We start from the raw sequence: 13,170 nt of genomic DNA on the forward strand, positions 1-13,170 counted from the left end.
GTTTATTTTTCCATATATTATTGATGGGCATTTGGGTTGCGTCCTGTCCCCTATTATTACAGGCAATATACTAGGGAATGTACGTACATCTATTCTTATTTATAGGCACAATAGTTTCTCTGATTTCCATGCACAATAGCTTTTCCAGGGGATCATCTCGGTGGTGGTGAAATGGCTGCTTCCAAGGGTTTACACATCATCAATTTCACTAAGACACGCCGAATTGTTTTTCAAAAAGGCTTGTACCTTCAGTGTAGGAGAGTTACTATTGTTCCATGTGTTCAAGAAGACTTGATATTGTCAGACTTTCCTTTTAGCCAATGTGGTGGGTGAGAACTAGTTTGTTGAGCTTCTAACTTACATTTCCTGATTATTGTGATTAAGCATATTTCCATATGTTCACTGGTGGCATTATCCCTATTCTGTAAAATTCCTATTCCTGTTGTTTATTTTCTTTTATCATTTTTATTAGTTCATAGGACCGTTTTATATATTAATTCTATCTCTGTGTATCTGTGGCTGTATCAGTGCCTCTATCTAAAACTATACTTTCAACTCTGACTTCTTTTAACAAGAAAAATAACCTCCACTGCATAAAGCCTTAGGTCTTATGAATTGGTCTAGTTACAGAGGTCTTTTTTTTTACACTTATTTATTTTGGGGAGACAAAGCACAAGTGTGGGAGGGGCAGAAAGAGAAAGAGACACAGAATCTGAAGCAGACTCCAGGCTCTGAGCTGTCACCACAGAATCCGAACTCATAAACCATGAGATCATAACCTGAGCCGAAGTCAGAGGCTTAACCAACTGAGCTACCCAGGCACCCCCACTTGTGGAGGTCTTAAGGACTAAATGTTTTCATTCCCTTTACTCTGATTTTCTAAAGGGCCAAACGAGACAAACCATATCAGACAAATAATGATTTACCAAATAGAAAAAAAATCAAGTGGGGAAAAGGAACCCCACTATTGTCATTATTCATTTTACTACTTGGGAGACTAGAATAATGACATTTTGTTTCTGAATAGTTTTTTTCCAACATTAAATTCAGGGGGAGAAAAACTTTAAAACAACCGCCAGTCCACAATTCCTATCATTATGTGTCTCAGCTCCAAAAGCTCTCTAGGTTCTGTTTCCTGTTTGGACTTGGAGGACCTGAAAACAAGATAAGATGTATCTGAGCCAGATGCAATATGGGCTGTCCTGAAATTCACAGGTGATCTTCCAACTAAACGCTCCCAACCCACAGGGCAGAAGGGGGTTTTCCCTGGATGGTCAATACCCTTTTACATGCTGGGCATGCTGGATGTGCCAGACCCTCAGACAGTGTGCGAGAGAAGATGCTAAGCCCTGCAACCCACCCTCTGAAGCTTACGATTCAATGAGAAAGACAAATATGTGGAAAGTAGAATATTTAAGTAACAGTGCATGAGTGCAGTGGAAGGTTCTCATGAGTTTCATTGTTGAACTAAATGGAAGATGATAAAGGATCAAAGAAATGTATGCTCTGGGCTCCACCTCAAGTCAGATATGTTTGCTTTTCATTCCCCTTTCCTCCAGGGGTGGTCCACCAAGATCACCAGGTGAGATGCGGCTTGGCCCGGGTCACATTCTCCCAGCCCTGTCAGGCCCCTGGTGGTGATCCTTGGACCAGCTCTGCCAGCCAGTGCCCCTCTCCACCTCAGCTCTCTGAGTTGAAAATGCAGTGGAGAGCCCCTCCCCCACTCTCAGAGACTTTCACTTTCACTCTGGCCCTGGCTCAGCACTCACAAGAATTACAGGAAACTGGAAACACAGCTGGCCAAAAAGAAATAGCTGGGACCACCTCCTGGGCCACATTCGTGTGTCAGAGCCTTGCTATTTCCCTAAGCAAGTGCGGGTCCTCATATCCTCCTTATGCTAATGCTTATCCCCCTGAAGTTATATCTTAGGAAAATTCTCTTTAAAATTGACCTAGGCAGTGAATCATGAGGTAATACTTGGGTCCCACCCTTTGATGATCATCCGCTCCAGTGGTTCTCAACTAGGGCAGATATCTCTCCCCATACATCTGGCAATGTCTGGGGACATTTTTGGTTGTCATAACTGGTGGTAGTAGAAGAATACTGCCATCTTCTAATGGGTAGAGGCCAAGGCTGCTGGCTAACATCCTACAATGCACAGGAGAGCCCCCATCAGTAAGAATGATCCAGTCCAAAATATCAATCTTATCCAAGTTGAGAAACCCTGATCTCCTCCTCACTACCCAGATCGGTCACTGACTTCACTGACACTGCTGCATGTTCCACACGTCTTCTTAATAGCTATGGGATTCTTTGATATACTGTTAAGATAATTCTTACAGTTGCTCCTGGACACAGGATGCTGGTGAGCGGACCAATGGTCCTGTGGCTGAGTCAGTGACTCTCTCTCCTGGGAGAACTCAGCTTATGATCTGAATCCTTATCAATGTGACACTCATGAAAGCTATTCTCACTGCGGTCCAATCTCTTAGGGTGACAAACTTGTAAATGGCATGGATAATGAGAAGGGCTTCTTAATATTTATGTAATTATGTGATTATTTTTTTCATTAAATAATTATTATTTTTTCATTAAATAACACTAAATAATGTCATCTGCTTACAGTCAGTCATTCACTCAGTCAACAAGTGCTTCTTGTGTGCCCACTAGGACCAGACACTGTGCTCTATGTTGGATGAATCGTAGCTCTTCCAGTCTACTAACTTAGACCACAGCCCCTGGAGCAGGACTTCTTCATCGGGTGTGATGGAGTGGTGGGTTCTTGTTAAGTTGCAAGTGTATGAGCCTCCCTCCAGATATTCTGATTTCACGAGTTAGGATAATGCCCAGGACCCTGCATTTTTAGCAAGCACTTGAGGTGACCGTGATTGAATAAACACAGGTAGAAACCATGAAATCTACCCAATCTAATCCCAGGTCTGAGAATATGCAGATGTATACTCTAATGTGGTAATTTCCTATGTCCCTGAAGAAAAAAATATTTGACCATTTAATCAATTAGTCATTTAGTTATTAACTAATCTCGTGTTTCCTACTTTTAAACAGAGGGAGAATAAGACCTGTTCAAACACAGAAGGTGAGATGGTAGAATGACCCCTTGTTAATAGAAGCAGGACACTTACAAGGGAACAAAATCATAGAAGTTTTACTTCTAAAAACTAATTTTTATGCCATACGATAACATGAACATTTGCCCACAGTTATCAACAGTAATTAGGATAAAAATTTCTTGCTTATTTATGTATTCTCAGAATCAACCTCAGCATGCAATAGCTCCTGGCTTCATTAGGGACCACTAATTCCTTCCTAGACACCAACATTAATGGCTTCTCTGATAACCCTCAGTTTTCTTTCAAATCTCTTCTCAGACCTATATCTTTAACCCTTCATTATGTAACTTTGCATTGGACCGCTTATTTTAGTAACATATCAACCACCACTAGAAGACCAAATCTAAACCTTGCTCCAAGCAAAACTTTTCCAACCCACAAGAAACACCTCCCCACATATTTAATGTCAAGGAAGTTAGCTCACTGTGCAGGTGTGAGTATGGAAGACAGGGAAATCGCTTTCAGCCCACTGCTCTGCCCTAAATTACTGTGATCGATTAAGAATAATTAATAATAAAAGAAACCCATATAAAGAAACTCATGGTGACAATTATATAGCAGTGTAAAATCAATGTGTCACCCTCACCATTAATAAGAAGACGTATAGATTAAAGGCCAGAATATCTCAGAAAACATGCCAGCATCCTTTAAGATAATTAATCTATAATACATCTCCCTTTTTTCTCAACTTCACTAAGAATTCTGTTCCATTCTGTCCCTTTAACCAAAAGTGTCTTTATTCCACCTTCGGATGTCTCTGTGTTCCAGCCCGGTCTCCACTGTTTGCTTTTTGCTCATTTTGCCTCACAAAGCAGAACACCCTGAGTTTGTTCACAGCTCAAGCAGTGAAGTTTTATGTGCGATCTGTAGCCTTAGCCCATCTCAAGTACACCATCTGTAGCCTCAGCCCTCGGGGACGGGGGGGGGGGGGGGGGGGGGGCGGGGGGGGGGGCTCCATTCCAACACCACCTCCAAACAGAAAAGAACCCCCTCCTGGTGCTTGGGAACTTTGAGCCAACACATCCGTTTGAATGCAAATTTTCCCCAAACTCAGATTTGCTGAGAGATCCATTTCTAAGTAGATTAAGCTCCCTGCCCACCAACATGCAAATGGCGAGTGCTCACATATAAGAACCACGAGGGCAACAAAAAGATAGTGACCATACCTATTTTCCCGGCCTCCACTTTCAGGTTGAAATCCCAGTTTCTTGGCAACTTCAGGGACATTTTGTGCCCAGTTCTGGTGAGTAGCTGCTTGAAGGGACAAGTCTGTCTCGATTCCCGCCCTTCTTGCCTTTTCGATCTTTCCTTCTAGCTTTTGTGGGCGTGTTCCCCGTTATGATGTCTTCACAAGCAAGCTTGGGTTTGAAGTTGATTTGCCAACGTGTGTCCTCCTTTCTTTCAGAGGAAAGGTCCATCCATCTGTCACTTGGGAAGGGCCCCCAAATCCCCCCAAGGCTCCCCAAGGCCCCAATAGTCCCACAGGGGCTGGTACTTCCTGAAGTGTGCACTTGGCTTTATCTGCTTTTCAGCTTTACCAGAAATATCCCAGCTGATACTTCACTCTGCCTCATGGGAAGCAGAGCTCCTGTTCAAAAGAATCTCAGGCCTCACTGAGGCGAAGTAGTGGTAAACAACTGCTGCCTCTCGGCTTTTTTTTTTTTTTTTAACTGTCTGCTTCCTTGCATTTGAGGAAGTGGGTGGCCGTTCAGTGTAGATGGTGCATTATGAGCACACTTTCTTGAGAAAATGGTTTTTGGAAATGCTTATATGAGCAGAATGAGTGTTCTTGTGATATAAATAAGGCTATTTGGTAAAAAGAAAAATGCAAAATTCCAAGACTCCCACCATATACCTCTAAGCCCTCCTCCTAACTGAGCAGATCAGGTGTCTAAAAATGGTCCATGAGACAGCTTGCATTCGCCCCTCCCCCCCCCCCCCCCACCGTGCCCCAAGTCTCCTTCTTTTAAATTCTCCCTGCTCTAAGGACTAAATAGTAAGTTCTCCACCTGCTCGGGGTAAAGACTCATGCAGAAAATGTTCTGATGTACTTAGCTAATAAGTTAGCTTTAGCTGGTAGACCCACTCACATGTTATAATGGTTCTTTGCCATTGTGTATAGAGTATGGGTTTAAGAATCAGACTAACATGGGTTCAAAATGCAGATTTTCCACTTCCTAGCTCTGTAGCTTTTAACAAACAACTGACTCTCTGGGCCTCGTCCTCAAGCAGTGAAATGAGGTTGATAACAACCATGACTGCAGAGAGTTGTGAAGGCATCTAACACAGAGCTTGACACACGGTGGTTGTACCACAAATGTTAATTCAACCTTTATTTCATTTACTTCAGTTCTGTGAAAGGCTTTCTTATGTTTAACTGGGTCAGTTTAATCTAGTGATTAAGTATTTGAGTCCAGAGCCAAACTGCCTGTGCTCAAATCCTGTGTGACTTTCCTGATGTGTGACTTTGGACAAGTTTCTTGATCACTCTGTGTTTCAATTTCCTCATCTGTAAATGAGGCAAATAATAGGCCTTACATCACATGTCAGTTGTAGGGCTTTGTCAGATAGTAGGTAAAAGTGCTCACAAGGGTCACTGCTAGCCAGCACACAAGCTATACATCCTTGGTCCATTCATTCCTCAACCCTCCTGGATAACTCTGTCATATTTTCTTCTTTGCCTCCCATATGCTCATTCTCTGTTGATGACCTGACTTCCTGTTTTATTGAGAAAGTCGATACAACTGGAAGAGAATGTCTGCAAGCTCACTCTACTATATCTAAGTCCTACATGTAAGCCCACACACTCAACCTTCTCCTAGTTACAATGGATGAACCATGTTATCACTCCTTCATCTTTACTGAATCAATTCCTTCTCTCTCGGATCATTCCCAGCAGCATTCAAGCTTGTTTTAAAAAAATATTTCCTGACCCCACTTCTTCCTTTGGCTACAACTCCATTTCTTTCTTTCATTTTTTTAAGCAAAGCTTTGGTAAGAATTGTCTATACTTGCAAATGCCTGTCCTATTATTCTCTCCTGAATCCCTCCTGTTGATGTTTTCGCCCTCAGGATTCCACAGAATATAGTCTTATCAAGGACGTTGACAACCTCTCTGTCACTAAATGCACTGTCAATTCTGCATGTCAGCTCAGTGCCCTACCAGCAGCTTTGGACACATTGATCACTGTCTCCAACTCTGAGACCTCTCTCCAGTTGGCTCCCAGAACTCCTCATTGGCCTGGTTGTCTTCCTGCCTTTCCAGCTACTCCATCTCTGTTTCCTTGCTAGTTCCTTCTCATCTCTCTGACCACTAAATATTAGAGGAAACCAAGACTCATCCAGTGGACTTCTTTTCTATCCATATTCACACTTTGGTGAGTTCACTTGTCCCAAGATTTTAAATGCCATGTATATGTTGATCATGCCAGTGTAGATTTTCAGCCCAGACCACCCCCAAACTCCAAATCATACATATCTCCGCTCAGATATCTAACAACATCTCATACTGGACATACATGTCCAAAACTTATATTCAGGGGGACCAAGCTGAAGGAGCAGTGGTGACCTCAGGCATATTCTCATTGTGAATGAAAGGAGCCTTCAGAGGGAAGAACCACATAAACATAGTTTAAGGCTCTGCTTGCATCACATCTGCTCACATTCCAGTGGCCAACACACATCACGTGGCCAAGTCCAAAGGCAGTGTGGCAGGAAGTACACACAGCCCTGAGGTGGTGGGGGAGGGAAGAGGGAGTGAATATTTGCTGAGTGAGACTCCAATCCATCACACTAACCCAGTTTACCCAACTACCCTCCAACTTCCCCAGGGGTCCTGGGTTCCTTTGAACTTGACTCAGCCAACTGGAGACTTTAGAGACCTAACTGTGCATTATTGCCTAACACCACTGCTCATTTTCTTTCTTAACTTGGAGAGGAGGGGCAATGGATAATCATCCTGAGCCCCCACCCAGCAGCATCTTCACAGGGAGGCTGACACCATCCAAAGTCCCAGTCCTGGGACCTTTAGCTCAGGAACCCTGAAAATATTTTGAAGGTAGCACTTAGAAACATACAGAGAACTTCCTTTGCTCTTCAGGGTAGGTTCCTGTAAGTCTTGGAAAAACTCATGACTGTTGGGGAAGTTGGTTGTGAATACTTGGAAAGGCAATCAGATGAAAAGCACCTCTGGAAAAGCCCAACACAGCGGCCTTCCCTGTGAGGAGCCTGCTCTGGGTCAGCCAGCTGCCTGGGCAGGGTTAGAGAGCAGCTGTCTGCTGCAGGGCTGCTCCCCTTCTTCCTGACCTTCAGAGAATGAAGACATGGGTGTCCTGTCTGGTCCCAAAGTGTAAATCGGCATCTGCAGTAGCAAAAACAAAGGCAAAAAAAAAAAATCCATTCATCATTTGCTTACTGAATATTAACCATTTCTTGAGTAAGGACTTAATTTTTGCTGGACATTGAAGGAATGTCCATGAACAAGCAGACTTTGTTTCTGCCTTCATTCAACTAACAGTTTGTTGAGAAAGAAGAACAGTGAGATATAGCATGAGAAGGGTTATGTTGGGAGAAGCGAGGGAAGCTATAGGAATTTATATCTGAGGTGCCTAATAGGGACTTGGGGAGTGAAGGAAGGCTTCCTGGAGGAAACAACTTTTACATTAAGGTTTGATGAATGACTTAGGGAAGCAAGAGGGTTGGGAGAGGCGTCCAGATAAAACAAACAGCATGCAAGAGGCTCAGAGGAAGGAAAGAACTCATCAGGTTGCTCCTGAAAAGGATGAAAGGAGTAGAAGGGAAGAGAGATGGAGAGATGGCTGGATTGCAGCTGGATCCCTGGTAAGCCTTGGTAAAGAGTTTTGACTTTACCCTGGAGGAAAGAGAAGCCATTTAGAAGTTATTATTGGGGTTGGGAAGAGGGGTGTGGCAGATAGCCAGCTAAGGGAAAGAGAAACAGAGAGAGAGAGAGACTGAGAGACAGAGAGAAGTCAGCAGCAGTGTGCAGGGAAAGAGGCAAAAGAGGCAAGAGCCATTCTGGTGGTGGGATTGACTGCATGGGGAAATTTCTGTGGGAAGAAAAGAGACTCTCAATGAGAATCAAAAGGAAAAGAGATTCAAATGCCCTGGCTCCAGTCCCTGGAGGGGGATGGAGCTCCCATCACAAAGACAAAGAGTGCACAAAAAGAGTGAGGGTTGCTAATGACAAATGGGGAGTCAGTTACCCCAAGGAGAAGCTGGGTGGGCTCAGTTTGGGGGATGTTGCATTTAGAGACCTACAGTACCCTCGGATGCAACTGTCCTGAGCCCAGAGCTCAGTAGACACATTCATTCATTCATTCATTCATTTATTCACTCACTCTATAAACATTTATCCAGGGCTGGGCTGGATGCTGAGTAAACAAGGATGATTAAGATCCTGGCCTAATCCTCAAATGAGTCAATGAAAGAGAGAAGTGTAAACATAATGGCAGTGCTGTTCGCGGTATAAAAATAGTGCATGCACAGGATAGGATGATAGCAGGAAATAGTGGGCTCAGTTTGGGTGGCCAGGGACAGCTTCCCAGGAGAGATGACCCAGAAGAGAGTAGCCAGGCACAAAACAAGGTTGGGGAGCAGGAGGAGGATGTCCGGGCAGATGAAACAATAGATAGCTGCCAAAACACAGAACCCTTTTAGGGAAGTACCAGAAATGATGTACCAGGGTAAGGCCAGAGGGGGACAGGGACAGAGATTGCCAGGGCTGCTAGGCCCAGGCATGATGCACTGGCTGAGGGAGTAGACTCCACTCCGAGGTGACAGTCTTTGGAAAGCTTTTTGAAACGTCTCTTTTAGGGGCGCCTGGGTGGCGCAGTCGGTTAAGCGTCCAACTTCAGCCAGGTCACGATCTCGCGGTCCGTGAGTTCGAGCCCCGCGTCAGGCTCTGGGCTGATGGCTCGGAGCCTGGAGCCTGTTTCCGATTCTGTGTCTCCCTCTCTCTCTGCCCCTCTCCCGTTCATGCTCTGTCTCTCTCTGTCCCAAAAATAAAATAAAAAACGTTGAAAAAAAAAATTAAAAAAAAAAAAAAAAAAAAAGAAACGTCTCTTTTATTGTTATGTTACCATTACAGTAGTCAGTCCATGCACGATCTTCAAAGTTCTAGGTAAGCATAAAGAACACAAAAATCACTGTTACCATTTAATGTGCAAGAAGAATTTTCCCATCTCAATCTCCCATCTCTCCTACACTTTCTATTTATGTATATATATATATAACGTATGATTATGTATTTTAAGTTTAAAAATTAGTGTATATGCTGTTTAATAAGCTGTTATCTTCCCTTGACCAAAAAAAAAGCATAAATAGTTATCTTATTAAGTTATTTTCCCAAAACATCATTAATCGCCTCATAGTCCATAATTATACAGTGAAAGCAAAATTCATTCAACAAATATCTGTATCATTGAACATGTGAGGTGTATACAAATTTTCATCATATTCTTGTAACTAAATACAGTAAAACCTTGGTTTGTGATCATAATTCATCCTGGAAACATGCTTGTGATCCAAAGCACTTGTATATCAAAGCAAATTTCCCCATAAGAAATAATAGAAACTCAGATGACTTGTTCCACAACCCAAAATATTCATATAAAAATGATTATAATACTGTAATACAATATAAAATAATAAAGAAAAAACAAAATATAAGGAAAATTAACAAATTAACCTGCACTTACCTTGAAAACCTTTGTGGCTGGTGTGAGGGAGACAAGAGAGGAGGGTTATTGCGTAGGACGACTTTCACTAACGTTAATGGAATCACTGCTGTCTATTAACTCTATGGAATCTTTTTCTTTTCATGCAACTTTAACAAAGAACCTATCCAATCACACTTGCTTTTTCCTCATTTTGAGGATTTCACAGAAATATGACATTGCATTGTCATTAAACAGATTCATTGCTCGCACTGCTACAGCCATATTTGGGTGGTGCTTTTCCACAAACTTTTCCCCGCATTTTACACATCTCTTTACTCTCATTTGAAATGAGAGATTCCTCGGCCTTTTTCTCCTCCTTCTCTACAGACAAGATGCAGACATAGGCTTCTTATAAAATCTTGTGATTTCGGCCACTTGCATACCTCATTTGTGCTTCTCGATGATTTCCTTCTTAACTTCTACCATAATCATCTCCTTCTTCTTACCACCTTTCTTTTCAACCTTTTTCTGCATGGGGGCCATTGTGTATGCTCGCACAGATGCTGACTACAGTATAGTATTAATAAACTCTTGTCATATACTGTATTTAATGTAACTGGCAATAAGGCAGCAGAGGAAAGGGTCTATATCTGCAGGGAGCCTGACCTAGAATGAAGCGAAGCATTCCTAAGCTTACTTTTGTATGGAAAAGCAAAGGACTGTCCTTAGGTGCTTTGAAGTGGCAAAAAATACACTAGTGCCAGTTGTGGGCACCTCCCAACATTCTGAAAAATCACTGATTTCTGCCAAATACCATTTCTGCTGGCCTGAGACCAAGCATCCAAGCATGGGAGACAATCACTCACAATCCCACAGAGAGAAAGAGAGAGACAGAGAGAGAGAGAGACAGAGAGAGAGAGGAAAAATTGGCTCAGTTGTGAGCCAACTGATGTGAGTTGTGAGTCATGTGATGTTTGACATCACATACTACTTGTATTGCAAGACATCACTCATTTATCAAGTTAAAATTTTTTAGAAATGTTTGCTTGTCTTGTGGAACACTCACGGAACAAGTTATTCACAATCCAAGAATAAACAGTGCAACTCAAGTTATTTTTGAATGTGCTTATTGGCCATTTGTAGGGGCAGATACATCTAGGTGTCTGTGTGTCTGAGCGATTTTGCAAGGAATCAGCAAAACGGGTTGGGGAGAGATGACTTAAATCTTCACTGGTGACTTTCATGCTCCTGGCTCCAGGATCTCCTTCAGAAACTCCAGTTATCTGCATGCTAGCCCTCCACTTTGTTGCCTCCTTGTCTTTCATTTTGTCACCTGTATTACTATCATCTGAATTTTGAGACAATTTCTCATGTTTATCCTTCATCTCACTGGTTTTGGGTTTTTTTTCACAGCTTTACTGAAATATAATTTACATAACATACAGTTCACACATCTGCAGTGTACAATTCAGTGATTTTTAGTGTGTCCACAGCATCGTGCAGCCATGACCATAGTCAATTTTAGAACATTTTTATCACCCCCCAGAGAAACCCCATGCCCATTAGCAGCCGCTTCCCATTCCCCTCAACCCAGCTCTGGGCAAACACTGGTCTAGCTTCATTCTCTATATATTTGCCTATTTCAGACATTTCATACAAATAGAACCATATAATACATGATGCTTAGTATCACTGAGCATAATGTGGCTTCTGGCTTCTTTCACTTAGCATAATGTTGTCAAGGCTCATCCATGTTGTAGCATGTGTCTGAACTTTATTTCTTTTTATGACCAAATAATATTCCATTGTGTAACTGTAGCACACTTTATCTGTTCTTTAGTTGATGGGCTGTTTTCAGTTTTCGGCTATTATGAATAATGCTATTTATAAACATCCAGGTACAAGTTTTTATGTGAACATAATGCTTTTGTTTCTCTTGGATATGTACCTAGAAGGGGAATTGCTAGGTCATATGGTGACTCATGTTTAAACTTTTGAGAAACTGCCAGAACATTTTCCAAAGTGGTTGCACCATTTTACATTCCCACCAGCAATGTAGGAGGTGTCGTTTCTTCCACATCCATCCTCCCAACATTTGTTATCATCTGTATTTCTTATTTTAGCCCTTCGAGTGGGTATTACGTGGCACCTTATTGTGGGTTTTATTTGCATTTCTCTGATGGTTAATAATGTTGAGCATCTTTCCATATGCTTATCTGGTTTGGTTTTCCAAGACATAAATTCTGCTTCTTGAAATATCCAAAGATGTAGCCACAGGGAACCTGCATTTCCATGAGACTGCATTATGTTAAAACTTAAGCCTCCAATTTTGACTTACATTCTATTCTGTTTGGTTTCCTTTCAACCCTTCCTTAGGGAAAGATGTGTTACATACATCCCAGATTTCCAGCAGTCTTTTCCTACGTACTTCTGCTCCACTGAAGTGCCATCTTCCCCAACCCCCTATATGGCTCTCTAGAATTTTTTTTTTCAACGTTTTTTATTTATTTTTGGGACAGAGAGAGACAGAGCATGAACGGGGGAGGGGCAGAGAGAGAGGGAGACACAGAATCGGAAACAGGCTCCAGGCTCCGAGCCATCAGCCCAGAGCCTGACGCGGGGCTCGAACTCACGGACTGCGAGATCGTGACCTGGCTGAAGTCGGACGCTTAACCGACTGCGCCACCCAGGCGCCCCTCTCTAGAATTTTTAAGAGATGCTTTGCATAAAAAAAGCAGTCACACCTTATCAGCAACAATTAGATTTGCTGGAGACACCCACCTGCCACCAGGTCTGTCCCTCTTTTTCCCCATTGCCTGCTCCAGGTGTGGTTGTCACCATCATTCCATTAGCATTACTACTGTAGCTGTTGTTTTCTGCAAGGATTTGTAACAATACCTGGAAGGGATGGAAGAGCTATACACTAGCTGCCTCACTGATCAGCATCAGAGAAATGGACAGCAGGGAAAGGGAGTTCAGTTTTCAGGATTCTCCACAGTGTGAGCTTCTGAGTAGACTCCAGGGGAGTCACAACGTGAGTGCTCACCTTTGTCAGGAGGTCTCTGCTCATGAGACAACTTCAAGGAGGTTTCTCAGGACCAGGGTCCTTGTGTAGTTGGATGATTCCCTATGATCAGTAAGTTTCTCCTTATCAAGAACAAAGAGGAATTTTGTTGCTAGTGCTCCCCAAATGACATTGTTGATGCTGTTTATAACGGAATTAATTGCATATTGGGGGAAGGACATGAACAAAGATGAATCTTGAGCCTCTTGGGGCTGGAGTTTAAACAAAAGGGACTTTCCATTTTACTACTTAACCAGAAAAACTCTTGGAATACAAAGAGGTGGCTAAGGATGAGCT

At 42.6% G+C, this 13,170-nt stretch overlaps 1 protein-coding gene across 3 annotated transcripts in view; it reads right to left on the reverse strand.

Moving 5' to 3' along the window:
* Positions 1-4,756, reverse strand: part of ARHGAP25 (Rho GTPase activating protein 25) — a 98,792-nt gene extending 94,036 nt beyond the window's left edge. For 2 of the 3 annotated variants that reach the window (XM_060659536.3, XM_060659545.3), the window contains exon 1: positions 4,299-4,755. In XM_060659536.3, coding sequence (XP_060515519.1) covers positions 4,299-4,359 — 61 coding nt within the window. In that variant the 5' untranslated portion in view covers positions 4,360-4,755. Of the gene's footprint in view, positions 1-4,298 lie in introns of all 3 variants that reach the window. The other variant, XM_060659554.3, reaches the window with a different exon arrangement.
* Between the last annotated feature and the right edge of the window lie 8,414 nt (positions 4,757-13,170).

Source organism: Panthera onca, chromosome A3 (genome assembly GCF_046562875.1).
Source record: "Panthera onca isolate mPanOnc1 chromosome A3, mPanOnc1 haplotype 2, whole genome shotgun sequence".
NCBI lineage: Eukaryota > Metazoa > Chordata > Mammalia > Carnivora > Felidae > Panthera > Panthera onca.